The sequence below is a fragment of the Vicugna pacos genome, chromosome 28 (genome assembly GCF_048564905.1).
Source record: "Vicugna pacos chromosome 28, VicPac4, whole genome shotgun sequence".
In the NCBI taxonomy this organism is placed as follows: Eukaryota; Metazoa; Chordata; class Mammalia; order Artiodactyla; family Camelidae; genus Vicugna; species Vicugna pacos.
In genome coordinates this window covers 11,150,784-11,175,798 of record NC_133014.1, presented here as the reverse complement: position 1 = coordinate 11,175,798, position 25,015 = coordinate 11,150,784, and the positions used below count along the sequence as shown (strand labels likewise).

Below are 25,015 nucleotides of genomic sequence, written 5' to 3'. Positions count from 1 at the left end.
TCAGTAAGAACTGAACTTTCTAAAGTCTAAGAAATAAAAATTAATGTATTGACATGAAGAATTATTATCAACCACTGTTCTCGAGGTCTTGGAGCAGCAACTTTAGTCCCCGTGCCCAGGAGCTCATGAGTCAAAGGCAGAGTCTTCAGGAAACAGCTTTTGTTTGCTCTTAAGCAGTCCTGGTGCCCGGAGATGTGGGCCCCAAAGCAGCTGGACAGGAAAACAGCCCAGTCAACTGTCTTCTCTGTAATTGTGATTTGGGGTGTCAAGATGCTTAATTCCCATAGATGTGAAAAGCAGGTATACACCACGCCATCACCCAAACATGAGAGTGCTCCTCCGCACAGGGGCCTTCCAGGATTTCACACACTGTTCCATGTTGTGTGTGGTAGTTCTCAAATGTGATGGGTAAGACAGGGGTCCATGGAAGTCTGTTCTCCCAGTTCCACAAACTGTGAGATTATTGGGTTTTCTTTTTGAGAACGCTCTCAATATGCTCTCAGAATCCTTCTGGACCGCCAGAATGACATCAGGACTCGTATTTGAACTTTTGTCTGTAAGCTCTCATCTGAGATAAATGACATTTCAGGGTGGCAGAGTGCCTACATGAACAAAGAATTCACAGTAGAGAAAGGAGATGGGGGAGCTGAATCATCCCGCAGCCTGGTAGGGTGGAGATACCGCAGCACTCAGAACCATCATCATGTCACAAGCAAATGTGTCATCAGATCCCAACTGTCAAATGTAACAATTGACAATGTGACAATTGACAATATAACAATATCAACCGGCAGATGTAACAACCTGTCACCATTTATTAGCAGTGGGTATAGTACTAAATATCCAATGCTAACTCTTCGAGTTGATATTCCAGAACTAATTAGCTTAGTGCCCACTTTAATGTTGGTTTTTGTAAAACTGCGTGCTCAAAAGATGCTTAATTGAAGAAGAAAACTTTTAAAAATTAAGACACACTGTATTAAATTGGTGCTTACTGATTGCTGACTAGCACGCCTAGTAGAGATTGTCCAAAAGTTAAAAAAAAAAAATTTGTTACTGGTGCAATTTTGCTGATCATATTTAAGCAAACATAATTTTCTACATTTGCAGCATGTGCCGAAATAAGACATCTATTATACACAGGACCAGATCTCAGCAACATCCTTCCACAGTTATACCCACAGTCAGTTATTTCATTTCATCAGAGTGTATCATCTGAAGCATGGCTGGGGGGAAAGCTAGGCTCTCTGTTCCAAGAAGACTCCACCTTACTGCAATTTTTAAAGGGAGTATGTGGCTAGTGAGCATGTCTAAGAGGAAAAGAAAGCCCGGCTATGAGACTATACAGAAAGTGCTCAAACAGTGCCCTTTTACGTGCATAACCCCCACCCCACCCTCTCAGCACTGGCCCTTCTCCCCAGAGCTAAGCCCCAGTCCCAGGCTCACCCACCGTGGTGTCCTCATTCAATGGCTTTCGCTAATTTCAGCTTACTCTTTGTTTCCTATTTTATTTTATATCTATTTTAGCTTTTTTTTTTAATTATTTAAACACATGGAATCTATATCTGGCTTTATGCTAACACATTGGAATTAGACAAAAATAATTTAATTTAATTAAGAATTATTCTTCTTTACAAGTTCCTGACCCTTGAAAGGATGTATCACACATCTTGCAATATACCCGCAACATATAAAGAATGTGGAAGACGTCATCCCGTTAGGGAAGGAAACAGAACAAAACAAGAACAAGGATGAGCTCCACGCTAGTCCCAGGATCTTGGGTGAGGTTCACGAGCGCTGCGGTGTCTTCAGAACCATCCCCAGGAGGGCACCCTGTTGTTTTTCGGTCCTGACATCCTTGTACAGGTGGCTTGTGGGATGGAGAGCTCAGGCTTGAAAGGGGATCCTCACATCACCCCCTCCCTCCTGCTTCTGAGCCCACGTTCTACTCCTTGGTTGCCACGAAGTCATCACTTCTTCTCCACTCATAAGATAAGATGAGAACAGAGTCGAGCCCACCTCTCAGCACGGATGGGCAATGACACTGAGATAAGACAGATGAAAACACGCTGAGAACTAGATATTTTAAGACCTAGTTGCCACCTCTAGGTTGAGTCTGAGTCTTGAAATCTAAATTGAAGGCAGTATTGTGCGTTGTCCCCAGGTCCGATGTGAGGATGATGGGCTGGCCTTTCTCGGAGGAGGCGACGAACCAGCCGGGGAAGGCCACGGACTCGAAGGTTGAGGTCCTGCCCATCCTGGTGTGGTAGAAGAGGTAGGGCTTCACAGGCTCGGCTTGGTTGTACAGATCCATGATCTTCTGCTCCTGAAAAGGGACAGAAGACACCAGAAGAAGGAGAATCTGTTTGGGTGGTTCAAGCGTCCTTGTACATGGTCAGTAAACGTCCCAAAGTTTGAGAAACCCTATCCAACTCTTAGAGCAAGCCTAGAAAAAACACATTCCAAAGGAACAACAGAATGGACACACGAGAAATTGCACCTTCCCAGCCCCCACTCTCAAATCCAGAGGATGGCGCGGAGGTGACACAGGGCCAATAAACCAGTGGCCACACTTGAACGACAAACTGGAGCTCTCCTCACACAAGAGGCTAAGGGCACTCCCAAGGGAAATGAAGGCGATGCTCATTTGCAGCAGGAAGCCAAGGACCCTCCCCTCTCACCAAAACTGCATCAGGGAGGGCCCCATCCTGCAGGAACCACTGCTCCGACCTCCGACCTCCGACCTTCGACTTCCGACAAAGGGCCACCCAGTCAGGGGTATATGGGTCTCTGACCAATCCCAAACAGATGAGAAAGTTCAGTGACATGAAGAAGACACAAGAGGGACTAACAGATCAAAGGACTTGCACCCAAAGAACAAGATATATAGCTCAATCAGGAAAGGTCTTCTATATTGTACATAGAAGTGTATTTGTATGTGTATACATATGTATATTCACATATTGTTATATTTAGGTAAGAGAAATGTTTCTAAGTCAATTACGTATGTCCAAGGTCTCCAGAGAGACACACAGGAATGGTCTATGATTCAGCCACATCCCACCCTGAGTTGGGGGAGTTCTCCCATACGATCCCTTTATTCAGTTAATAACTTCCAGTTAGTCTATCCAATTCTCAGGCAGCCAGAAACCTAGGCGTCATCCTGATAACCGCTTTCTTTGATCTCTCAACTTCTAAGCCAGCAGCACAGCCCGGGAACAATATTTCCAAAATATTTCCTGAATTGAGTCACTTCGCACACCCTCCCCCACACACAGCTAACCCCAGTCCACCTCCTGCTCCTTTCCTACCATCCATTTCCCGCCAAGCAGTTGAGTGGACTGCAGACTGAAATAACTGAATACATAAGATCGTGTTCCCTCCTGGCTGAAATGTCTTGAATGATTTCCTTGTAATAATAATAAAATCCAAAATCTCTAACAGAGCCCGCAGAAGCTACACCCACCAGCTCTTGCCTGCGTGGCTGAAAATGTACTTTTCAGTCCTCATCTTAATTACACGCCGCATTCGCTCTATCAGCAAATCCCGTGGCCTCAATTCAAAATATATCTGGAATCTGACCATTTTCTTTCTACCTCCCTGCTTCCCCCTCCTCCATCAGATCACATCTGGGTCACCTCAAAGCCTCCGCTGGTCAGACTTTCGCCTTCAACCTTCATACTCTGCTCTCAAGGAGCAGCCAAAATAATCCCTTTTAAACCTTTCTCCATTCATGTCACTCTTCTATTCGAGGCACTCTAATAATTTCCCATTTCACCCCGACTGAAAGAGAAAATGCTCACAAAGGTGGGCAATACCCTTCATGGTCTGCCTTCCTCTCCCTGAACTCCTCCTCTCCTCTCAGTTCACTCCTCCACGTCGGTTTCTTCACTAGACCTTGAACTTGCTCTCCCGTATCCCCTGCTGGCTAACTCCCTGGTCCCTTCTACCCTCTGTAAAAATCTCACCTTCACAAGAATGCCCACCACACTCTACAGGGGCAGCCGGACCCCAGCTGTTCCTGGCACCGCCAGTCTCTCCATCCTGCTCTATTTGTTCGTTCCCAGGAGACAGAACGCCTTCAACACATCACAAGACAACCTATTTGTATGCTTATTGTGCCCACGTCTCTTCTCCCATCAGAATCCAAGCCCCAGGAGGGCAGAGCTCTTTGCCATTCTGTGCACTGATGGTTCTCAAATGCCCACAACAGGGAGGGGGGGCCAGGAAGAGCACACACACATTTACTGCCTTGAATTGGACTGGGGTTGAATTAAATTGGACTGAAATAAGCTCAAGTGTAAGAAACAGGTTTTTTTCAAACAAGCGGTTATAAAAAAAAAAAAGAGAGAGAGAGAGAGAGAAAAACAAAACCAACTGGAGAGCTTGAGAAGTAACACCGCAAAGACCAAAAGTTCAGAAAACACAAGAGAATCATTGAGCAGACAGGATGAGAATAAAAGGTAATCGTGACCTGGGAGATGGAACCAAGAAATTCTCCCAGAATGCAACACACGCACACACACAAGGGACAGAAAATATGACAAATTAGGTGAGATACTAAAGTGAGATCTGAAAGTTCCAATGACAGATGAATACAAATTCCAAAAGGGGAGATAAAGCAGAAGGAAGGAGAGAATGTACTTAAAGAAACAATGGCTGAGAACATCTTTTCTCAATATTCAAGAAAGACAAATGTCCTTAACTAGCGAGGGGCAGGACAAATCAAAGAAAAGCCTGTTGCACGCACGCGGCTCTAAAGGAGCTAGAAATAAACATGCTTAAGACCAGGAGACGATTTCTCTTTTAACTATAAAATTAGATTTCCTAACAAATCAGCTTCCTAGGAAAAAAACTGGGGTTTTCCCACATTATTTTTTTTAGTCACTCACCTTCAGCTGCAGGGTGGGCTGTCCTCCGATGTCCTCACAACACAGACACATTTCTGGATTCTCTATTCCCAGGTAAATGGGAGTCCCTTTGCCTTGCTCAAGGGCCTCTGGATACTTGCATGGGACAATAGTGGCAGTGACTATTGGATAAGAGGGGAGATGGTGTCAGTGTCCTTTGCAAGTCAGGAAAGACCAGAATCTTCCAGGAGGCCCAGAAGAGACCTTAAGAGTATAATCGCCACTGGTCCAGACCTACCACACAGCCAGCCCCATATTCATTCATTCGTTCGTTCGTTCCTTCACACTAAGCACCAATCACCTCCCTAGGAAATGGAGCAAACGCGAAGCCTTAAACAGAGGGCAGAGCCTACCCCTGAGATTCTCACACGTCTGTCTGAACATCTGGAGGAGGGAAGCCCCAACCGCAAGCAACCTCTCTGATCCTTGGAGAGCTCAGCTCACCAGCAACTTTTGCCTAATGTGACGGTGAAATCTGCCTTCCTCTGGGCTCCAACCAACTAGTCCTCTTAGGACACCAGAAGTCAGAAGAACAAGCCAGCCTCTTCCTGAGGACAGGCCTTCGGGTCACTGAGAGCAGCTCTCTGTCCTGGGGACAGGACGGCGCTCCACGCTCTCTGCTTTCTTTGTCCTGATTGGAGACACCCATTCTCAAGCGGGTGTGGAATTCTTCCCCCTCAAGGGGGGCCCTGTTGTAATGCCACACTTTAACAAGAAGGCAGGCACCAGTGTCCCAACCTCCCAGCGTCCCAGCACCCCAACCTCCCAGCATCCCAGAGTCCCAGGATCCCAGCGTCCCAGCGTCCCAGCAACCCAGCGTCCCAGCACCCCAACCTCCCAGCATCCCAGGATCCCAGCGTCCCAGCGTCCCAGCAACCCAGCGTCCCAGCACCCCAACTTCCCAGCATCCCAGGATCCCAGCGTCCCAGCGTCCCAGCGTCCCAGCATCCCAGCGTCCCAGCGTCCCAGAGTCCCAACATTCCAGCTGCACGAATGTAAGGGGCTGCCTCCAAGGGAGCAGCTGCCCGACAACCTCTCACCTGAAGCCACCCTGTCATTCCGTGGGACGGTCACGAGGCTCTGACCCTGAAGGACCCACATCTGCTGACTCAAGTCAGAGATGTTCACAGTCTGAGGTTTATCCATTGCTGTTTAAATGGAAAAGAATACGGAAGAAAAAATGAGTAAGGCTGCTTCAGCAGATGCTAGAAGACAGATCTAATCCAGGCCTTTCAGGAAGGATGGTCCAGGGTTTACACACCAAAACCAGCAGGTCTCACGTGACCTATCAACCCAGCCTCTCTTTCCATAAAGCTGTGGGCTCTGGTGCAGAGGCCTGGGGCCATAACTGGTCTAAGACAGTCACCCAGCAGCCCCAGGAGCTCACGTGTTTCAAGGTCCAGCCACTCTCCCTGATGCCTATGCTGTGCTTGACCCAAGGCTGGGTCTGGAGCTCGAGCAGTGAACAAGCCATGGTCCCCACCCCCAAAAGCTCATGTCCGGTGGAAGATGGACAGCACTGGGTGGTAAGTGCCATATAGGGAGGGATAGAGAAGATGGGCATCCAAAGGGACAGTGCAGGTGTTCCCAGCCTCCAGATCCCAACATTACCTTCTGTATGGGGTCCTCCATGGGTAGAGCCTTTCCAATTGCCTACCCTAAGGGGGTTGTTTTGGTACCTGTGGGGACAGGGATAGAAGATCTGAGCCTCAGGAGACATCTCCAAACCCTTCCCAGGACACTGGTTCCTAAGGTCCTTATTCTAGACAGGGAGCTGAAGTCTGGCCCGATGCCGAGCCCTAGTCAGAAGACCTGAACCACCTCCTGGGGCAAAACTTCAAGGCAACCAGCCTTAGGGAGAGGATATCAAGCAGAATTTTCCTCCACCCAGAGCTCCAGCCGGGGACAGTATCCCCCCAGATGACTTTTGACCTCACATAGCCCCCAGCTCCCTGATGCCTGTGTCCCCTTCTCCCAGCAGCCCTCCCCACTCCCGCTGGCAAATTCTTCTGCCTGGAAGCAGGGGAGGGATCCGTGCCAGGGCAGCAGAGCCAGGATCCCAGGAACTCCCCAGTAAGCAGCAGCAGCCCCACACAGGACAGGACACGGACCCAGCCCGGCGTGTTTTCATCCTTCCACTAAGCCGCGGAGCATGAGAAAGACAGCAGGTTTGAGAGTCGAGGACCGTCCGGCTATCAGCTGTCAAGGACTTTTATCAAAAGTGCAAGGAACCGAATCACAGCTCCAGCAGCAACCAAGAGCGCTGATGGCTCCAGAGCGGACGGTATTTATCTGAGTTCACAGGGAGGTGCTAGCTTCCTCAATGGGGCGTGACAATCTTATGACCTGAAAAAAATTGCCAGGTCTTCCTGCCAGGAGATTCCGGGAGGCTCAGATAAAGAAACTGCAGCATCAGCATGAGTGTGACCTGTCTGGGCTCTCTGAGACGTAAGTGCAAGTCAAGTCTCACCGACACGGTTAATAACAAACCCTGGGTTTTTCAGGAAGGGGAGGCTGAGGGACTTCCCCAGGACTCAGTTCTCCTGCCATGTCACTCTGAGGCTAAGAATGGAAATGCAAGATTTAAGCAAAGGGAATCCATCCTCTGGGGCCAGAAATTTGCCCGCTGCAGTCCCACTAAGAGAGTCCTGGGACTGCAAAATTATGTGTGCTCAGGCAGGAGCCAAAGGGCATTCCTGCCCGCCCAGCACTTCCATCTCCGGTCACCCCTGAAAGGAGGGTTAGGCTAGAAGCCCCCAACCCCCCCCACACACACACTCTTTTGGCCCTCAGAGATGCACCTCCATCTCCTTGGAAGCTGCAGATATTGGGCAGCACACCTGTAACTGAGGCCATCTGGGTCCCTGGTGCCCCCAAAATACAGTGGACCCCAGAGCTGCCTGAGGACTAAAGAGGTAGGCAGTGATTTGTCTAAAAACTGAGCCCTGGATGCCAGCCCATCCCTCATCCTCTGCTCTGATAATGCAGGACATTCGTAGGTTCTTAATAAATGGTAACAGTTATTTTTCTGCATGTTTGTTACACACACACACACACACCCCAGTCCTATCTGTTGAGGTCACGTGAAAAAATTTTCCAGGACACAGGTTAACTTGACTAAAGTGAATTTCAGAAGACAGGCTGGGGGGAGGGTAGCGCTCAGTGGTAGAGCACATGCCTAGCATGCACGAGGTCCTGGGTTCGATCCCCAGTGCTCCCATGGAAAAACAAAGTACACCTAATTACCCCCCCAAAAATTAATTAATTAAATAAAAATTTAAAAATAATTACTGTTGGAAAAAAGACATTTAAAAAAAAGGAAGAAAACAAACTAGCAGCCTACTACAGCTTCAAAGTCATCTCTCTAGCTGGAAAAGAAAAAGTGCAAAGAATATGACAGAAGCTTCTAGGCAAGCAGCTCCATGAGCCCCTCTTCCCAACCCTGAAAAGAGTCTCCTTGCTCAACCTCTCACCCCCATCTCCTTTTGGGAGTTAGAGGAACACGAGCTTTTCCTGTTGAGACCCCAGTCCCATCACTTTTGGTTTCCAGTTTATCTGCTATCCTAGGAGAGAGAGTGTGGTCATGAATTCAGACAAACTTCTGTTCAAAGCTAGGGTCAGCCAGCGTTACCTCTTGAGTCCCCTCTACCCGGTTGAAGAGTTTCTCCATCAGTCAACATATCCCTTTTCTTGGGATGCTTACCACAATACAGCATCTAAAAGTCCTCACCATCTGGCCCCCCAATTCCCTAGGTCTCTGTTCCAATCAGGATCCAGTCTGGAAAGCAGAACACACACAAGGAATTGCAAACAAAGGAAACTGAACACAAGAAATGGGTTACACTCATGTTAGAAGGCCAAAGAGTCAAAAGGAGCTGCCGAAGTACCCCAGATAGTACCAAATGCAGGAAGGAGTCAAGAGGGGACAAAAGAACCTAGGAGCTCAAAGGAGGAAGCTTGGAGGATCGACGCTTCGAACGCAGGAGGCGTTCCTCTCCCAAACATGATTCCCAGATTCTGAAAAGAGAGTGTAGTCTGCTGGGTGCATGAACCACGAAGGTGGAGATGAGGGGTCAGCCCCAGTGATGTTCAGAGGGCCCAAAGAACATCACCCTGAGAGCTATATTTTCATTGACTCAAAAGCCTTTGGGTATAGCTTGAATTTTCCATGCCCAGGTGAAGGCTTGAAAACCCCACGTGTCATGGTGATGTGTGTCCTGCTTAGCCTCAGCCTCTTGTTCCACTTGATCCTGACCTTTCCCAGCTTCCCAACATTCAGAGAATCCAGCACTCCCAGAATTCTCAGCAAGCAGCATCCATTCTGAAGTCCCCAGTTTAAACTCTGGTGTGAATGAGGATCAGAGAAATTAGAGCGAATAGGAGTGATGTTGATAAGAAGGAAGAACTGACCCTTTGGGGTGGATAATTGCAGAGCAGAGAGCCCACCGACTGAAGAAACGGACCAGAACTTGTCTTGGAGCAGAATGGACGATTACATGATACCTCAGCTGTATTTGAGAAGACTATCAATTTTCGTGCTGGTCATAAAAAGTAAAGAAGGCAGTTCTGCTATGTAAACATAACCCAGTATGCCAGATTCTTTCCATGAATGTTTCACTGTCACCTAGAACAACAAAAGTTATGCACACGGTTCAGTGCGGCTGGAACTGAATTCAAGTAAGTGTTCATAAAGCCAAACATCCTAGACATGCACATATTTTTGAGATCACTAAGCCCAGATTCCAATTTCCAAGCTCTAAGTTGTCAGCATCCACGCTTGCTTGGTACCAAGGCCTGCCCGTTTGCTCACTTAATATGCCTACGATCTTAAGTTGAGGGAATCAATGGAAACCAGCAAGAGGAAGACAGTTCAGTCATCCATCACTACTGGAATCTCTAGATCTGTTCACAGGTGCACAGTCTCCACAGTGACTTATTCATGTAACCAAGCTGACAATCACAATTAATTAAACAGAAAGGACCTTGAAGCAGTAGAGATGATCTGGCCCCAAAAGCTGACAAATACACAGAATCAGATTAATAGCAGAACGAGGCTTAATCCAGGGCTCTCTGCTACAGTGCTCACCGGCTCCGTTTGGGCTCCAAAAAGGGCTAAAGCCACTGCAGCGCAGGTCCCAGCACAAGCCACTTCCAGTCAGGGCTGGCAGTCTGCCCTGGGCGTTGTTACTAGGGAAAAAAAAAAACAAACCTGGCACTCACCTTGGTTAAACTAATGGGGCAACAGGATGTGTATCATAAACCGCAAAGAACAGCACGGAGCCATTTCACTCCAACAGATTTGAAAGAAACGCCAAGGAAACCCCCAGGGCAGCCTCTGCAGCCCAGGCCTTACCCAGCACGTGTAGGATGATGCACTTGAACGTGCCCAAACCTGTGTCCTCCAGGCGGCCCAAGCCCAGTGTCTAAGACTCGCCTCCCTGGAGGCTGACCCCTCACATCTCCCTGAAGCTGGTTTCTTCATGAAACCCCAGCCTGTAGGAGATGGACCAACACGCTGTTTAACAGCTTCCCCTCCCTCATGTGAAAATGAAGGCGAAATGAACAAAAACCTCCCCCAAAATACTCACCAAAATGGCAGAAATAAATAGAAACGTTAAAGGCATTATGACAAAAAGATTCAATCACTCAGAACCAACATAAAGGTATATCTCTCTAAATTTAAAATTGCCATTGACCAAGTTGGACACTTACGGGCAACAACAGCAAAAAAAACCACAAACAGCTAATGCCTAATTGGACAGCTTGCGGTACAACATTTAAGGAGAGGTTGTAGGTTAAAAGCCAGAAGTTTGAAATTCCTGGTCAAAGCGCCAGATGACAGAGCACTTTCAGCCTTCACCCAACAATCCACATCACACAAAATGCAAAAGCCATGAACACAAAGATGATAAGCTGAACATTCTCAAAATTTTAGAATTTGGGGCAAACTTGGACCAAACATACCACGGAAGAAAGTTAAAAGATAAGATACCTGGGAGAAAATATTTGCAACATGACTAACAGGCTAATAACTAATATCCAAAATTTTTAAATAGTTCCCATTCATCAATGAGAAAAATGCAAATAATTCTATAGGAAATGAGCGATTGATGTAAAAAAAATTTAACTGAGAAGAAAATGTAAATATCCTATAATTAGAGGTAATTAGAGTTAACCATACTCGTGATTAGTAAGATGCAAATCAAAGCAATAATGAGATTCAGTTTCCACCCACCAGGAAGGCACAAACTAAAAAGATACTAGGATATGAAAATGAATATATGTATGCATATGCGAGACTGGGACATTATGCTCCGTACCAGAAATTGACACATTGTAACTGATGGTACTTCAATTTAAAAAAAATTAAAGATAATAGTCAATGGTATGAGGAAACAGATTCACTTATTGCATGGATGGATATGTGAATCAGCACACCTTTTTTTGGAAAGCAATTGCTCAGAAATCTAAAATGTGTCTACCCTTTGACTCATCAATTCTACTTAGGGTGATCTATTGGTTAAGCTACTTTCAAGCTGCAAAAGCTGGAAAAATCCAATTCAAAGTGGCTAAAACAATAAAAAATATTTTCTAGATCACATGATTGGAAGCCTAGAAGTAGTGCAGGACCAGGGTTGCTGATCTGATAGTGCTATGATGTCAACAAGGATCAGTATTTTAAAAATTTTCTCTGAACTGATGTTCATACTTAAGGCTAGGTTCCTTCCAGTCTGTAAGATAATTTTGCCTGTGATGATCAGAATTGCATGCTCAGTTAGAAAGAAAAAGAATGTCGTCTTTCCCACAGCAAAGTCAACCCTAAAAAAAATAAATATATATATATATACATTAAATTTCTGGCTTTTTAGAGTGAACTACCAAGTAATATGTGCAACTGACATGCTCATTTAATGGCGTGGCTTCCCTCTCCCATTCCCTGACCCAACACTAGGCTTCCAGGTCCTGGTTTATCCCCTGGGTTCCTGCTACTGTCTGTTAATGGTCTGTGGCCTCAAACCCTCGCAGTTCTGCTCACTTTGGTCAGATTTTTCCAGAATACACATCTGCTCTTGTCACTGCCCTCTCTAAAACCTTCAATGACTCCCTATTGCCCCGACCATAAAGTTCAAACTCTAGCACAGATCAACCCCTAGCAAGGGAGAGAGCTCAAAAGGTGCACAAGGGGAGAATCCGATCAAAGGGATTATTTACAAAAGTGAGCGGGACCCCAGAAAACAACAAAAGATGGTGAAGCTGCTGACAGCTAGAATCCACGTCACCCTCCGGAGGAGGAAGGGCAAGGGGACCTCGGGGGACAGCTATACAAAGAGATTCCAGCTGTGGTCTTTTTTATTGGAACATAGTGCTGCCAATTGGCCCCTGGCGGTGGGGTGGGATGGTTGTATGCTAACCAACCTCTCATCCCTCCCTCTGATCTCCCATTGCCTGAGTCCAACCCGGAGACAGAGGACCAGAGACCGCTGAAGCAGCCCCCGAGGTCAGTCTTACAGGCGCGGAGCAGGTAGAGGCACAGGCATGACCACCTGAAGCTCAGGGGTACCACTTACCACCTGGATTCCAGCCCATAACTGCCCGCCCACCTCAAGGTGCAACCTGCTGCAAGCTGCCGGCTCACTCTAGCCAAGAAACCCCTCTACAATTCACTCCCCAGAGTAAAACCCTCTGCGCCGTCCTCAGCAAGTCCAGGCTCTAGAGTGAGACTCCAGGTCCCTCCATAAGCTCACCCTGTGTACCTCCTCGCCACCTCCATCTCACCTTAGCTTCGCGAACGCAAAGGTTTGGTTCAGCACAAACCCCTTAAAGAGCCATCCTAAGCCCCTTCCCCCTCCTGGATGCTGCTACAGAGAGGGCATGGCCGCCAGGGAATCCAGAGGCCACCTTTGTGGTCACCCTGAAACACCGTCCGGGCTTCCAGCTGGGCCCTGGCTGAGCTACCGGCAGAGCTGTGCCTTCTCTGACCAGCAGAGGGCGCCGTGACACCGAATGACGTGTCTGGAGGCACCACCTCTGGAGGCCACACCCTGGGCTTGGAGATGCTGGAGCTCCGAGCTCCGCGTGGCGCCTGAAGGCAGGACCTTTGTCACAAGTTCAGAACTGCGGTTTTCAAATTTTTTATTTTAATGCAACCTGCGGTTTGAAATAGATTTTACTCTGCATCCCAATTCACACATCCACGTATATTTATTATCGACTTTTAATATTATTCTTAATATTATTTTGCCAAAATCTGTTTGCTGATGGTATTTCAGTGATAAATTCAAAAATAAATAGTTTAACATAATTAAATCTAGTTAACTAACTAAAGTGAGGTTTTAGTCGTTGTACCTGTAAAGTGGAGATTTTAGAATTGTTTTTATGTGACTGAAGGATTTGTGAAAGTCACATTTTTAGTTATTGAATACATGAAATTTTTTATATTAGTACAACTTATTTCCTTGTTGCATGCTTAATTTTTAAAATTTTTTCGATGAAACTTATTTTGAAACTATTTTTTACTGAAGTAAATTTTGACCAAAACTTATGAAAATGTGACGGTATAAAGTCATAAAGGCCTAACATCTCTGCAAAATGCAACAGATTTAGTTTTCATGCATTATTTATTTTCTGGGCAGCAGAGTGCACAACAGCTAATTAAAACTAGAAAGTTATTAGATTCATAAATCATACTTGTGGGGAAAAACACTTTGTAACCAACTCTTTTAAAATATTAAAAGATAAACTGAAGCTTATTAACAGTTTTAAGAGTTTATTTGAGTAAAAGTCCATTCGAATCGGGCAGCATCCAGTCTAGCAGACAGAAAGGAGCTCTGAGGAGACCTACAAATGAAAGACTTTTATAGTAAAAAGGGAGCGGGAACAAGGAAGTTTTACTAGGCAAAAAAAACTAGATTTGTTATCGCAAAGTTACTTTCCTTTAGGGGATGGCTAATGTTCCTAGCTAGTTCTGACCAGGCAATTCCTAAGTGACTGGGTTAAGTTTCCTTTTCTGGGAGAGCTGGGAACTGTAATTAAGTTAAGTCTCAGTTTGGTGATAGGGGGCATAGCATAAGCGACTCCATTTGGGGCCTGCTGTCTTGTTTTTTTAACAAACATAATAATAATTATCTCCTATTTAGAGCCATGTTCCAAATAATTCTCTTCCGTAGCTTATAAGGCTCATTTGCATGGGAGGTTATCACAGGCAAGAGCAGGACACAAACTTCATGGACACCTTGTAAGATGAATGGAACTTCCTAAGTGTCTACAAATGCAAAACAAGAAACAGTGTATTTCATGAGCTTGGTGACAACAGTGTCACATGTTCTATTGTAGCGGGAAGGCTGCCCTAGACAACCCGTGAGCATGGCTGTGTTAGCAAGCTCTACAACACAGGCAGGGAGCTGGATCTGGCCTGCAGACTATGATTTGCCAACCAATCCTGGTTCTAAAATGAAGATCTTAAATGGGTGCCACGGCGTGCTGGAGCCAGTGCACCCCAGCTTAGAAGAGCCCACGTGAGCATCTCCTCTTGACTGTAGTCCTGCGACTGCATGTCATTGAAGTTGGTTCTGCTGGGAGTCGTTACATAGTGAAAACCAACAAGAGCTGTGTTATCAGAGCTCCCTCCCAGTCCCCCTGCCCCACAACGACCGAGAACTGGTTGAACGTCACTAGGGGTGTGCCTGCAGACACTGGGATGGAGCGAGGAGGCGGCGTGAGACAGCCCTTTGGAATGTTAGAAGAAACTAAATGTTGGTTTCTAATTTATTTAGCCCTTGTAAATTTTCTAATTTTATGTCAGCTTCATTAAGTGCTATTGTCTACGTTTCAAGATATGTCCTCAATTTTGTTTAATTCATCGGGGTAACCGGGATCAAAAATGCCTGGGGTGCACCACTCCTAAGGCTGTCTGTTAACGCTCTGCTGGGTAACTCCCTCCCAAGCAGGATGCAGGACGGATTAGAGTCTTCTCTTTCCATTCCCAAGACAGCCTCCCTCTTTCCCTCTCCCCCCTTGTCCTGCCCAGGATCTCGGATGGGGGTGGGGGAAGTGATCAGCTGGGGAGAGGACCCCCTGGTTGGGGCGCTTCTGCATGAGTTCTTGCCCTCGGATCATCCTTTTACAGGCGTAGAGAATTCCTTGAGGTGAACAGCTGAAATGTTGGGTGCTATGGGTTGAATTGTGTCCCCCCCAAAGAAAGATACATTAAAGTCTTAACCCCCAATACCTATGAATGTCACGTTAGTTGGAAATGGGGTCTTTACAGATGTAACCAAGTCAAGATAAACTTCTTAGGATGTGTCCTAATCCAATGTAACTGATGTCCTTGAAAAAAGAGGGAAATTTGGAGACTGACACACAGAGAAGGCCTTATGAAGACACAGAGACACAGGGAGAAGAAGGTCATGTGACAATGGAGGTGGAATGATGTATCTACAAGCCAAGGGACGCCAAGGATGGCCAACAAAGCCGGAAGCTGGAAGAGGCTCAGAACAGATTCTCCGTCAGAGCCCTCGAAGGAGCCCGTCCTGCCAACATCTTGATCTCACACTTCTCACCTCTGGGACTGTAAGAGGATAAATTTCGGTTGCTTTAAGCTGCTTCGTGGTTTTACTCTATTCCAGCCACCCTCGGAAGGGAATACACTGGGATTCTGGGGTGTAATATGTAAGGGCCAAAACCTTTTCGCTGAACCCCCAAACCCATGATTACAATGACAGTTAGGAAAATAAAACCCAAAACACCTGCACTGGATTTATACACGTTTTCAAAGATGCATCTGCTTTGCAGGGGAAGTCCTATTAGCTGTGGCAGGAAGAAGAGCATCATTTAAATAACAGCCCTTCCCTCTCTCTCTGCCTTTCTCCCTTCCTCCCTGTGCTCTTTCTTCCTCCCTCCTTCATTCATAAAAACCTTACTGAGTGTCTACAAGTGCCGGGTGTTATGGTAGGTTCTTGCGATGCATCGGAGAAGAGGACACTCATGGAGCTTACATCCTAGCAGAGGAGGCAAACATTAAACCTAAGAAATAAGCAAATTATACGGTACATTAGAAGGACAGAAAAATCAGGCCAGGTAAGCAGGGGGGTTGGTAGTGCTGCGACAGGGAACGGCTCACAGTTTTTAAGTGGGTGGAACACCCACGTGAGCACCAGAGCCACCCCTGAGCTTTCCAACAGGAAAGCCAACAGCGCGCAGGAATCCTGTGCTTCTGCCAGGTGGGGGCGCCCTCGTCTGTGGTCTTGGTGGAGCCTCACAGGAAGCCCACGCGACCTGCTAGTGCATCACAGCAATTTGCTCCATGTCACCAAGCTGAGTGTCTCGCAGGGATGTTGATCAAAGGGTGCTGCCATTGACTGACCGAGGAGTAGATGCGTGAGCTGAAGCAGGGGGTCCCACGCTCTCCTTGGAATCTGAACCTTTTCCTTACCCATCTAGATGGTGGGGCCAAAACCTCCCTGGCTCTTGTGATTTTGGACCTGCTGGAAATGTCCGACTCTGGCTTCTAAGCACAGCCTTCATGTGCTAAGCAGAGTGATGCTCCCACAGATGTCCACATCCTACCTGGATCCTCGGAAGATACGTACCTTCAGCGGCAAAAGGGACTTTGCAGACGTGGTTAAATTAAGGGTCTTGAGATGGGAATTATCCTGGGTTACTGGGATGGGCCCAATGCCATCACAAGGGTTCTTAACAAGTGAGAGAGGAAGGTGGGGGGGGGGGTTCTCCGGAGAAAGACTCCACCAGCCCTTGCCGACTTTGAAGATGGAGGAAGGGGCCATGAGCCAAGGAATGCAGGTGACCCCTCGCTCGAGGCCAGAAAAGCAAGGGAATCAAATCAGTTTTCCCCTTGAGGTTCCAAAGGAACGCAGCACTGGCTACACTTTGAATTTAGCCCAGTGAGGCCCATTTCAGACTGACCTCCAGAAAGGCAAAGTAAGAAACTGCCTTGTTTTAACCACTAGTGTGTGCTGATTTGTGACAGCCGCAATGACAAACGAGCATGCCCCCAAATCCTTCTAGTACGTTCCTGTCTGTTTGATGTGCTTTCTGCTTCGGGAAGCCTGACTCAGCTATTGTCACTTGGAACTGAGGAGCCATAAGCAGGCACTTCCAAGGCTCCCCTCCCCTGCTCTGCTTCCAGCCGTGGGTTTCTGGTCGGCCAGCCCCTCCTCTCACTCTTCACTGGGATCTGAGCCAGCTAGGGGCAGGCACCTGGCCCTCGTGGGCAGGCCTCCCAGAAGCCGACTGGTTGCTCACCTGGTCCCCCGGCTGCCACCTGACCCAGATTCCTTGTGTCTGTGCATCTCCCACACCTCGGGTCGCCCCATTCCTTATCTGGGACCCACTCCACCCTTTTCCACCTGGCCGGATGGTCACTTTCTGATTTTCTTCCTGTCACACTGTGCCCTAGACACAGACTAAACCATTCCGTGGACTTCAGCACCCCCCCGGCCCAAGTGCCTGTCCAGCCCCAGGAGGAACGCTAACTTTGGGGCACAGTATTATCGCAGCTGCTCCTTCCTGTCGCAAGTTCCGACCACCTGGCTCGATCATGCCATCCGACACTGCCTATGGATGGCTGATGGTTCAGCAGAAGTCGCACACAGGCAGAGCTTTATTTCATCTAAGAACTCTACAACAAAGCAAGCCTTCTTTCTAAGACCTAAAGACACAAATTCCCAAAGTACTAGTAAGAAACAGATGAGTTTAGTGAGCAGCTTCCGTGTTCCTCCACCCTGGGCAGGAGTTAAGGACTTAAGGACAGGAAGGCTTCTGATGGGGCAGTTGTGCACTCGCTGACCTCACTGGGGCTCATTTCAGCTTTCCAAACTGGGTGAAATGAGAACTCAGTGTGTTTCTTTCTCCCTCGAATCTTTGTCATTCCAACAGGTTCCCAGGCATTGCAGGAGGTGCAAACAAACCATCCAGGGTGGGCAGCTGACTCCAGCGTGTTCTTGGAGCCCACCTTAGCCCTATAAAAGGTGAAGGACTGACATTCTGGTTCCTTCTGGGCATCCAAGTCAGAAAGTGTCTTCTTCTAGAAGGTGAAAGGGTTAATTAGATGCCACGGGCTTTGAGACTGAGAAAACCCAGCCTATGTGCTCTTGGGGCACAGAGCCAAAGAGGAGGGCAGGAGACCCTTCCACGCAAAGTTTGTGGAAAGGTGGGTGCTCCTGTTACGCTGACCGAGATGAGAATGTGTGGAGCGTGACAGGCATTGAAGACCCTGGCCGAGGGTCAAGGAAACCAAGCTGAAACACTCACCTTCAGCAGCAGGGATGGCTGGAGCTGCCCTTTGTCCTTCTCGCAGCAGAGACACAGCTCTCCTTTAGAGACGGCCAGGAAAATGGGGCTTCCTTTCTTCTCATAAGGTGAGCCCACGTGGGAGGCAAGTACAAAGAAGGTCTCTGGAAAAAGACAGTCAGAAAAATGGGGTGGTCCTCAGCGCAGGGAAAAAGACTCTCTCTCTCTTGTCTGCATGATGTGTCAGTCCCTCCCCTTGGCTCTGAGTCAAAGTCCCCTTGTTCATTCTGCTTCAAGCTGCCTCTTCTTTCAGGAGAAACTTTCCAGAAAGACCTCTGTTGGATCTGGTCATCGTTACAGACTAGCCATCGAATTCCTAGTGGCCCTGGTGGCCGCTGGGCTCCTCCGCCCTGCTGCCTCCCACCGGCCGGAGCTGCAGGCGTGGGGCAGCCTGAGCTGGGCCCCGCAGAGGAAGGCCTCACCCTGACCGCGGGGACGGAAAGCCCGACCACGACTGAGAGTCACCTGGGAGAACGTAGGTTTTATATGGAACAGCTCTGAGCGTCCCAGAGTCCAGGACCAGGACTTTGTGATCCCCGTCATGGATACTGAATTTCTCCGGAACTTTGGCCTTCACTCTTGGACCTGGATCAAATCAACCAGTTATCAACACTTCAACATTTCACACTGAGAACACAAAACTCAATCCTTCCTGGCCCACTGCCGGTGGTCCCAGCCTCAGCCCTCCCCTCCGCCTGCAGGCTCGGCTACCGTAGCCCCCGGGGGATCGCTTCCGCCCTAGGCCTTCTGCCTCGCTCCAGATAAGCAATTTCGTGTGTATGTAAGCACGTGGGCCCCCACTTAGACACATGGGCTCAAATCCAAGCTCTGTCACTACTACTTTAGGACTTAGACGTTCCTGAATCTCTCCAGACCTCCATGTCCTCATCTGTGAAATGGGGTGGGGGGGTGGCTGGGTCGGTGAAGGGACAGTGGCAGAGCGAGGAGTGAGAGGCGGAGGCCAGAAGCCCCCGGGAGCCCAGCACCGTGCGAGACTGAGCTGGCACTGCCGGCCTCCCACGAAAAGCTGCAGGGCTCGCGCCTGGCCCTGGAGGAACCTCGCTAACAGGCAGGATCAGCCACAACGGTGGTCAGGCGGCTTCCCAGGGCCCGGCTCCTGGGGGCGCCTTCTGGCCATTCCTGCCTAGAGGTGGGGCCACACAGGGAGCCTTCCCTACTGGGCCTCTGACTGGGCAGGTGACCCGCCCCTCAGAGAGGCGCTCAGGCCCTTGTTTGCTGAAGGGCAGGAGCCCGCGTGTGGGCCAGTGACCACCATGGACGAGTGATAACAATGCCCGATGGGATGACACAGTAACCACTGCACCGGCTGGTTCTGTAACTGAATTATCTTCCGTAGGCGATTACCACAAGAGATGAAATCTAAGGTCTCATTCTCTGCAATCAACACAAAGCCTCTCTGACTGGACTCTCAGCTCGGAATGTCCTCCTGGCCGCCTCCTGCGTGAGACGGGGGGGAGCTTCTGCTGACTCCCCTGCCACCTCCTCCCTGAAGCCCTCCTTGGCCCCTCTGCATGGGCCGGCCTCCTCTCTGGGCTGCACAGCTCTTTGCACCCATCCGTGCAGCACACGTGTCGGCATCCTTGTCTCATGTCCCTGTGGTGCTGTAACCCCCAGGGAGCAGGTCCTCTGCCTGACTTGCCCGTAATCCTCCTCAGCCCCCGCCTAGAGCCCGAAGCATCGAAGACGCTCAGCGCTGATGGCATGGATGACCGGCCCCAGCAAGATCCTACGAAGCCCTACAGCGGGGCCAGAGGAGACCGGTGGTCCTCAGCTCCGCTCACATCAGACTCTCCTCCGCAGCTCTTCCGGGCCCCAGACTCCTGAGTTCACGGACGGATGCGTGTTGATTCAGAGTCATTAACTAGATTAGCTCTAAGCCTTCCAGCTTCTCGAACATTAACCACACCTACAGACCCTGCCTTTCTAGACGCCCAGGTGCTGCTGATACAGATGGTCTGAGGACCACCCTTTGGGGGTCACCATCCAAGGCAGCGGCTCTCAGTCTTGGCTCTACACTGGAAATCAGCTGGTGGGTGATGTTTTAAGCCCATGGGTGCCTGGGCCCCACATCCCTGAGATTCTGATTCGGTTGGTCCAGGTTGAGACCCACGCATGCTATTTTTAAGAGGCCTCATTTCCACCACTACCACTGTACATCTTTAAACATTTCTTAAATCCGTTCTCCCCTTTTACCTCTGGTTCCCTCCTATCAGGCCCTCATCACCTCCTTCTCAGGCCAGCGCAGTGTCCTCTGCACTGGTGTTCTTGCCCATCTTTTCTGATTCCAAGTCCTTCTCAGGACCACTGTAGAGGTGCACTGGAGACCTTCCACCTGACCTGGGCAGACAGATGTTATAGTGACTTCAAATTCCAGCATCTGTCACATACCGTCTGTGTCACCTGGGACAGGTAACCTCCCTCTCTTCTTCAGTTTCTGCCCTGAAAAGTGGTGATGTTAACTATTTTCCCATGGGGTGCCGTAAGCTTCACGTGGTAGCCTGTGAGAAGGGTTCTAGCTCAGAGGGGCCACCACGGTGCTCAGTGGTGTGGGTTCCTGTGCGCCCCCTGCTGGCCACATTTCTGGTTTTTATAAGCACTGTGGGGCAGGCCGGGCTGCCAGCCTCGTGGCAACGGTCAGTCAGAAAAAAAACCCTGGAAGGTTTCCAGGCTCAAAACCTTTCTCCTCCTGTGCCCTCAGCAGGCGTTGTTACTTGCACCTCTCTGGAAAAGCAGAGGCCCACCTGACTGACCCTCCTGAGATTTGCTTCTAAAGGTAATGCTTCAGCCGGGTCCCAGCGCCCTTAGGTGTCCCCAGCCTCTGACTGTCCCCCTCCCCTAAGAGAGCCCAGTGGCCCATCCCCCACCCCGTCCCCAGCCCTCCCCACCTCACCAGTTCCCTGGAGAGCCTTACTTGAGTGGGAAGAGCTCACGGAGGTGACGCTGGGGCCCAGCTCCAGGGCATCTCTGGCGGGATCTGGGATCAGAGACAGTGAGGTTAGCACCTGCAGTTGGAATTCTCAGGAGCATCCGGGGCCCTTTACTGCCTTACTTCTTTCTTGTGTGTTTTGAGAAACACTGAAGCACAGAAACCGTCATGACATCAGAAACAGCTTCCCTGGTCAAAAATGGCGGGAAATGGAGATAAAACAGAGCTAACTTGGTGTCTGAAGGCAGAACTCCCTAGAGCACCTCCTTAGTGGCCACATCTGCATTGCGTTCATTCAAGGGGCGTCGTGCACCTTGCCTGTTTTACTTTGAGAATAATCTGGAAGATTCTGCCCCCGTAAAACGTTCAGTGAGAGCAATGCCTGAATGAAACACCTGGTTGTCACCACACCACTTTTGCACATTGACAGCACGCAGAATTGTGGAGGAAGAAAACCCAAACCCTGTGCTCTGGGGCAAAGGTTCTACCCAGTCTTGGCTTTGCTACTGCCAGGCTGTCGTAGACAATTCCGCGTCGCTCCACTCCAGGCCTCATCCTCCCCTGTCCCTGGAGATCTGACAGTCTGCGCTTCCGAGACGCAGGGGGGCTGCACCTTGCTGGGGGAGGTGGGGTGGCGCATGAGCTGACAGCTCAGGGATTTGGCCTCTTGAACTCCACGCATTAGATCATCATTCTGGTCAAATGGGCCATTGGGTCCTCATTGTCCCCCTTGAGCCAATGCCCAAGTGCAGGGACCACTCAGAAGCCCTGAGCAGGGGTCATTTTTCCAACCCAGCCCTAGAGGACCCCTTGTCCGCAGGGCCTTCTCCTCCCTGTAGGTCAGTTGGAAGGAAAGAGATGCATTTGGAGGATTCAAAACCATCCAGCTGGTGAGTCAGGACTTCAAAGCCCCGAATCTTTGGATGAAGATGATCTGTTTCTCTACCACGTACTACACCTGGACACCCGTGGCAAAGCTTCATTCACCCCTCAAGGATTTCTCTCTAATTCATTTTCCAGAGAAGTTCTCAAAGCTCACTTACCATGCACGGTCAACAGTGAGGAACTGGGTCTGGGCACAGTATCTCACAAGGTCCTGCTTCGGGAGTTACTCTTGGGCCCTGGGGTGGATATTTTTAAGAATCTCACCTTCTGAGAAGCACTGAGGATCATCTCTTTCCTGGTCTTCAGAGTCCAAAGTCACGCCTGGGTTCTCCTCCAAAAAGGACATTTTCAACGTGATGAAATGACTCAACAGGAACCTGGGATGAAGGAGAGGACCTGAGTGGACAGGAAGGAGACTGGTTATGGCATCTGCTGACCCCAGGAGACCTGGCTGGACACCCCTAGTGCCAAACAGACTGCAGACCTTGCTCTCTGCTTGGAAGGCCTCCAGAGCTGGACCGTCCTCTTCTACCAGTCCTCCACTGATGCCTGCCCCTCCAGAACAATGTTTACCAAACTGTGGATCACGATCTCACTTTTATGGATCTTAACATTTTAGCAAAACAAACTAGGGAGCAGGGTCTAGCTCTGTGGTAGAGTGCATGCCTAGCATGCATGAGGTCCTGGGTTTAATCCCCAGTGCTGCCACTAAAATAAATATTTAGATAAACAAACAAACAAAATTATCTCACCACCACCACCCCTCCCCCCACCCCGGCAAAGGGATAAAAAGACAAAATAGAAAACTCAAAGTATATTGTTCTAATCCTGGGACTGGCAACCTACAGCCCACAGGCCAAATCTGTCCCACCGCCTGTTTCTAAATAGCTTTACTGGAACCCAGCCACGCCTGTGTTTACATGTTGTCAGTGGCTGTTCTCCACAACAGCAGAGATGAGTGAATAAAAGACAGGTCACCTGGCCAGCCACGCCTCTACTGCTTACTGCCCCCCCCTTCTTAGAAAAAAGTTGCCAACGGTGGGGACGGAGGGGTGGGTAAAGCTCAGTGGTAGAGCTCACGCGTAGCAGGCACGAGGTTGTTTGTTTGTTTTTTAAGTAAAGTTAGTTTATTTTACCTGTAGCTCTTCCAATATAAACTGAATATAAATGCTGATACTGAGAAATATTAGGAAAAATGACTGATAGATGTCAGAATACCATCCTCAGGACCTCCATTAAAAGTGTTTTTAGTGAAAAGAGAAGAAAAGAAAAGAGAAGAGAAAGGTTGCTAACCCCCTGATATAGTCTAATCGTGGCAAAGAAAGGCAGTTTCTTTGCAGCCTCTTGTCATGGACAACTGAGCCTCCAAAGGTCCCAGGAGGTTCAGCTCCCGATGGCTTGGGGCGGGGCTGACACAGGACGCTGAAAAGGCTTGGAGGAGAGAGGTTTCCAACACCCTCCATTCGTACAGATCACAGCCCACTCGCTTCACGGAGAACTTCCCCCAACAGCAGTTCAGGACAACAGAGCGAGGGAAGTGGGCACAAACGGTTATTCCCACTTTACAGATGAGAATCCTGAAGGTAAGTGGCTTGTCAAGGATCACAGCACTTCCCAGGCTGCAGAGGTAGACCCTGTATGTGGAAACCCAAACCTTTGAGAATGGCTCAGGAGAGAGGCCCAAGGAACCTACATGGTTTTGCAAAAAGTAAAAATGACAAGGAAGAGCCCCAGGATTGGCAGCAGGGAGAGTGGGCAGAAGGAGAGGAAGACCGCCGGGCAGCTCGGGGCAGGGCGGGGAGACGCGCTGGATCTTCAAGGGCATCGATATCTACCATTTGATCTTAAGTTGTTTGCTGTTTGGCTGCATCCCCTAAACCCACAAAGCACGCCTGCCCCTGCAGTCTGGGGGACAGGGCAACGGACACGGAGGATTGGTGGCACCTGCGAAGGCAGAGAATTTGGCAGCCAGAGGACATCAGAACAAGAGACAGAAACATAGGTACCCAAATCCATGAAGATGCTGCCGGAGGCCAGAATGATGCCCACAGGCTGGAGGACCTGCGGATGTCCCTGTGAGCAGCTTATGGAATTTGCCGCCCATATCAAGATAAATGTGGGTGGCTTCCCAGAGCTTCTTGAAGGAGGAGTGCTTTTGGCCATTGAGACCCATCTCCCTCCACCCAAGACCACTCAAAATATTGTGTTCCAAGACCTCTTTCCGCAGACCAGAACTTTCTAGACTCTGAAATCAGTCTTTTCAGTCTCCAGAGGAGAGGCTGGCAATATCAGGGTTGGCAGGGTCTGCCTGGCCCTGGAGCAATGCCCGCTTATTGGCAGAAGCTCTGCTAGGAGACATCGGGCTGCTGCTGGAGCTAAGAGCAGCGTGGTCTGGGCCGATCTCAGAGGTAATATTTAGAAATTCAGGAGATCCACAGCGGGGTGTGTTTCTGATGGGGAAACAGCAAGGCAGGTGCCAGTTGCTGCTCTGTGTCCCTATCTGCGTCACATGGCTTCCTGAGTTGGGGGTGAGGACCACTCACCTGGGGCAGTTATCCCTGAGGTCTGCGGCTCTGTCTTACGCTCCTGGAGCTCTGTTGTTGTCTGCTCTGGAGGGGCTGAGACTGAATAATAGTTTGGAAGCGAAGATGCAAATGCAACAGCAGCATTCCTCTAGCCAATAACTGATGGTATCTTAGGTGATCAGTCATCGCCCATTGCCTGCCATCTTCCATACCAAGGATACAAAGAATTCCCGTGGGCAGTGTCACTCTGCCAAGGACTGTGCACATCCAGTCAACACATTTCACAGCACTTGAGACAGACTGTGTGGCTGCCAGTCCAGTCTGACAGTGACAGCGTAGGAAAGAGGAGACAGGGTCCAGGTCAGGCAGGGGGCCTTGGAGGTACAGGGAAGTCCCCGTCCTCATGCCGTTCAGGCAGGTGGGGTCCCCACATCCCAAAG

At 49.2% G+C, this 25,015-nt stretch overlaps 2 protein-coding genes across 5 annotated transcripts; both read right to left on the bottom strand.

The window, feature by feature from the left end:
* Window positions 1–1,590: 1,590 nt before the first annotated feature.
* IL36G (interleukin 36 gamma) lies at window positions 1,591–8,649 on the bottom strand. 3 transcript variants are annotated; one of them, XM_072951477.1, is made up of 5 exons: window positions 8,614–8,649; window positions 6,522–6,589; window positions 5,951–6,058; window positions 4,893–5,032; window positions 1,591–2,326 (listed from the first exon to the last, which is right to left on the bottom strand). In XM_072951477.1, exons 3-5 carry the CDS (start codon window positions 6,054–6,056, stop codon window positions 2,093–2,095), a joined length of 480 nt encoding a protein of 159 aa, XP_072807578.1. In that variant the 5' UTR covers window positions 6,057–6,058; window positions 6,522–6,589; window positions 8,614–8,649; the 3' UTR covers window positions 1,591–2,092. The 3 variants fall into 3 exon arrangements, with proteins under 3 accessions (XP_072807578.1, XP_006203973.3, XP_072807579.1); XM_006203911.4 differs by lacking the exon at window positions 8,614–8,649 and adding an exon at window positions 7,022–7,626; XM_072951478.1 differs by lacking the exons at window positions 5,951–6,058; window positions 8,614–8,649 and adding an exon at window positions 7,022–7,626.
* Window positions 8,650–13,754: 5,105 nt separating this feature from the next.
* Window positions 13,755–24,788, bottom strand: IL37 (interleukin 37). 2 transcript variants are annotated; one of them, XM_072951476.1, is made up of 6 exons: window positions 24,594–24,788; window positions 22,315–22,427; window positions 21,151–21,213; window positions 18,684–18,803; window positions 18,180–18,322; window positions 13,755–17,952 (listed from the first exon to the last, which is right to left on the bottom strand). In XM_072951476.1, the coding sequence occupies exons 2-6, from the start codon at window positions 22,394–22,396 to the stop codon at window positions 17,662–17,664; spliced, it is 699 nt and encodes a 232-aa protein (XP_072807577.1). In that variant the 5' UTR covers window positions 22,397–22,427; window positions 24,594–24,788; the 3' UTR covers window positions 13,755–17,661. The 2 variants fall into 2 exon arrangements, with proteins under 2 accessions (XP_072807577.1, XP_031547936.2); XM_031692076.2 differs by having other exon boundaries at window positions 22,315–22,446; window positions 24,594–24,782.
* Between the last annotated feature and the right edge of the window lie 227 nt (window positions 24,789–25,015).

Excerpts from the sequence above, each read along its gene's own strand:
- IL36G (XM_006203911.4), bottom strand. The coding sequence starts at position 7,041 with ATGAAAACACGCCGGGCTGG. Across the intron at positions 6,590-7,021 it reads ATGAAAACACGCCGGGCTGG|GTACCAAAACAACCCCCTTA; the intron begins GTCCGTGTCCTG and ends CTGTCCCCACAG. Across the intron at positions 6,059-6,521 it reads TGGAGGACCCCATACAGAAG|CAATGGATAAACCTCAGACT; the intron begins GTAATGTTGGGA and ends CCATTTAAACAG.
- IL37 (XM_072951476.1), bottom strand. The coding sequence starts at position 22,396 with ATGTCCTTTTTGGAGGAGAACCCAGGCGTGACTTTGGACTCTGAAGAC. Across the intron at positions 21,214-22,314 it reads TCCTCAGTGCTTCTCAGAAG|ATCCCGCCAGAGATGCCCTG; the intron begins GTGAGATTCTTA and ends CTCTGATCCCAG. Across the intron at positions 18,323-18,683 it reads TAAAACCTACGTTCTCCCAG|AGACCTTCTTTGTACTTGCC; the intron begins GTGACTCTCAGT and ends GTCTTTTTCCAG.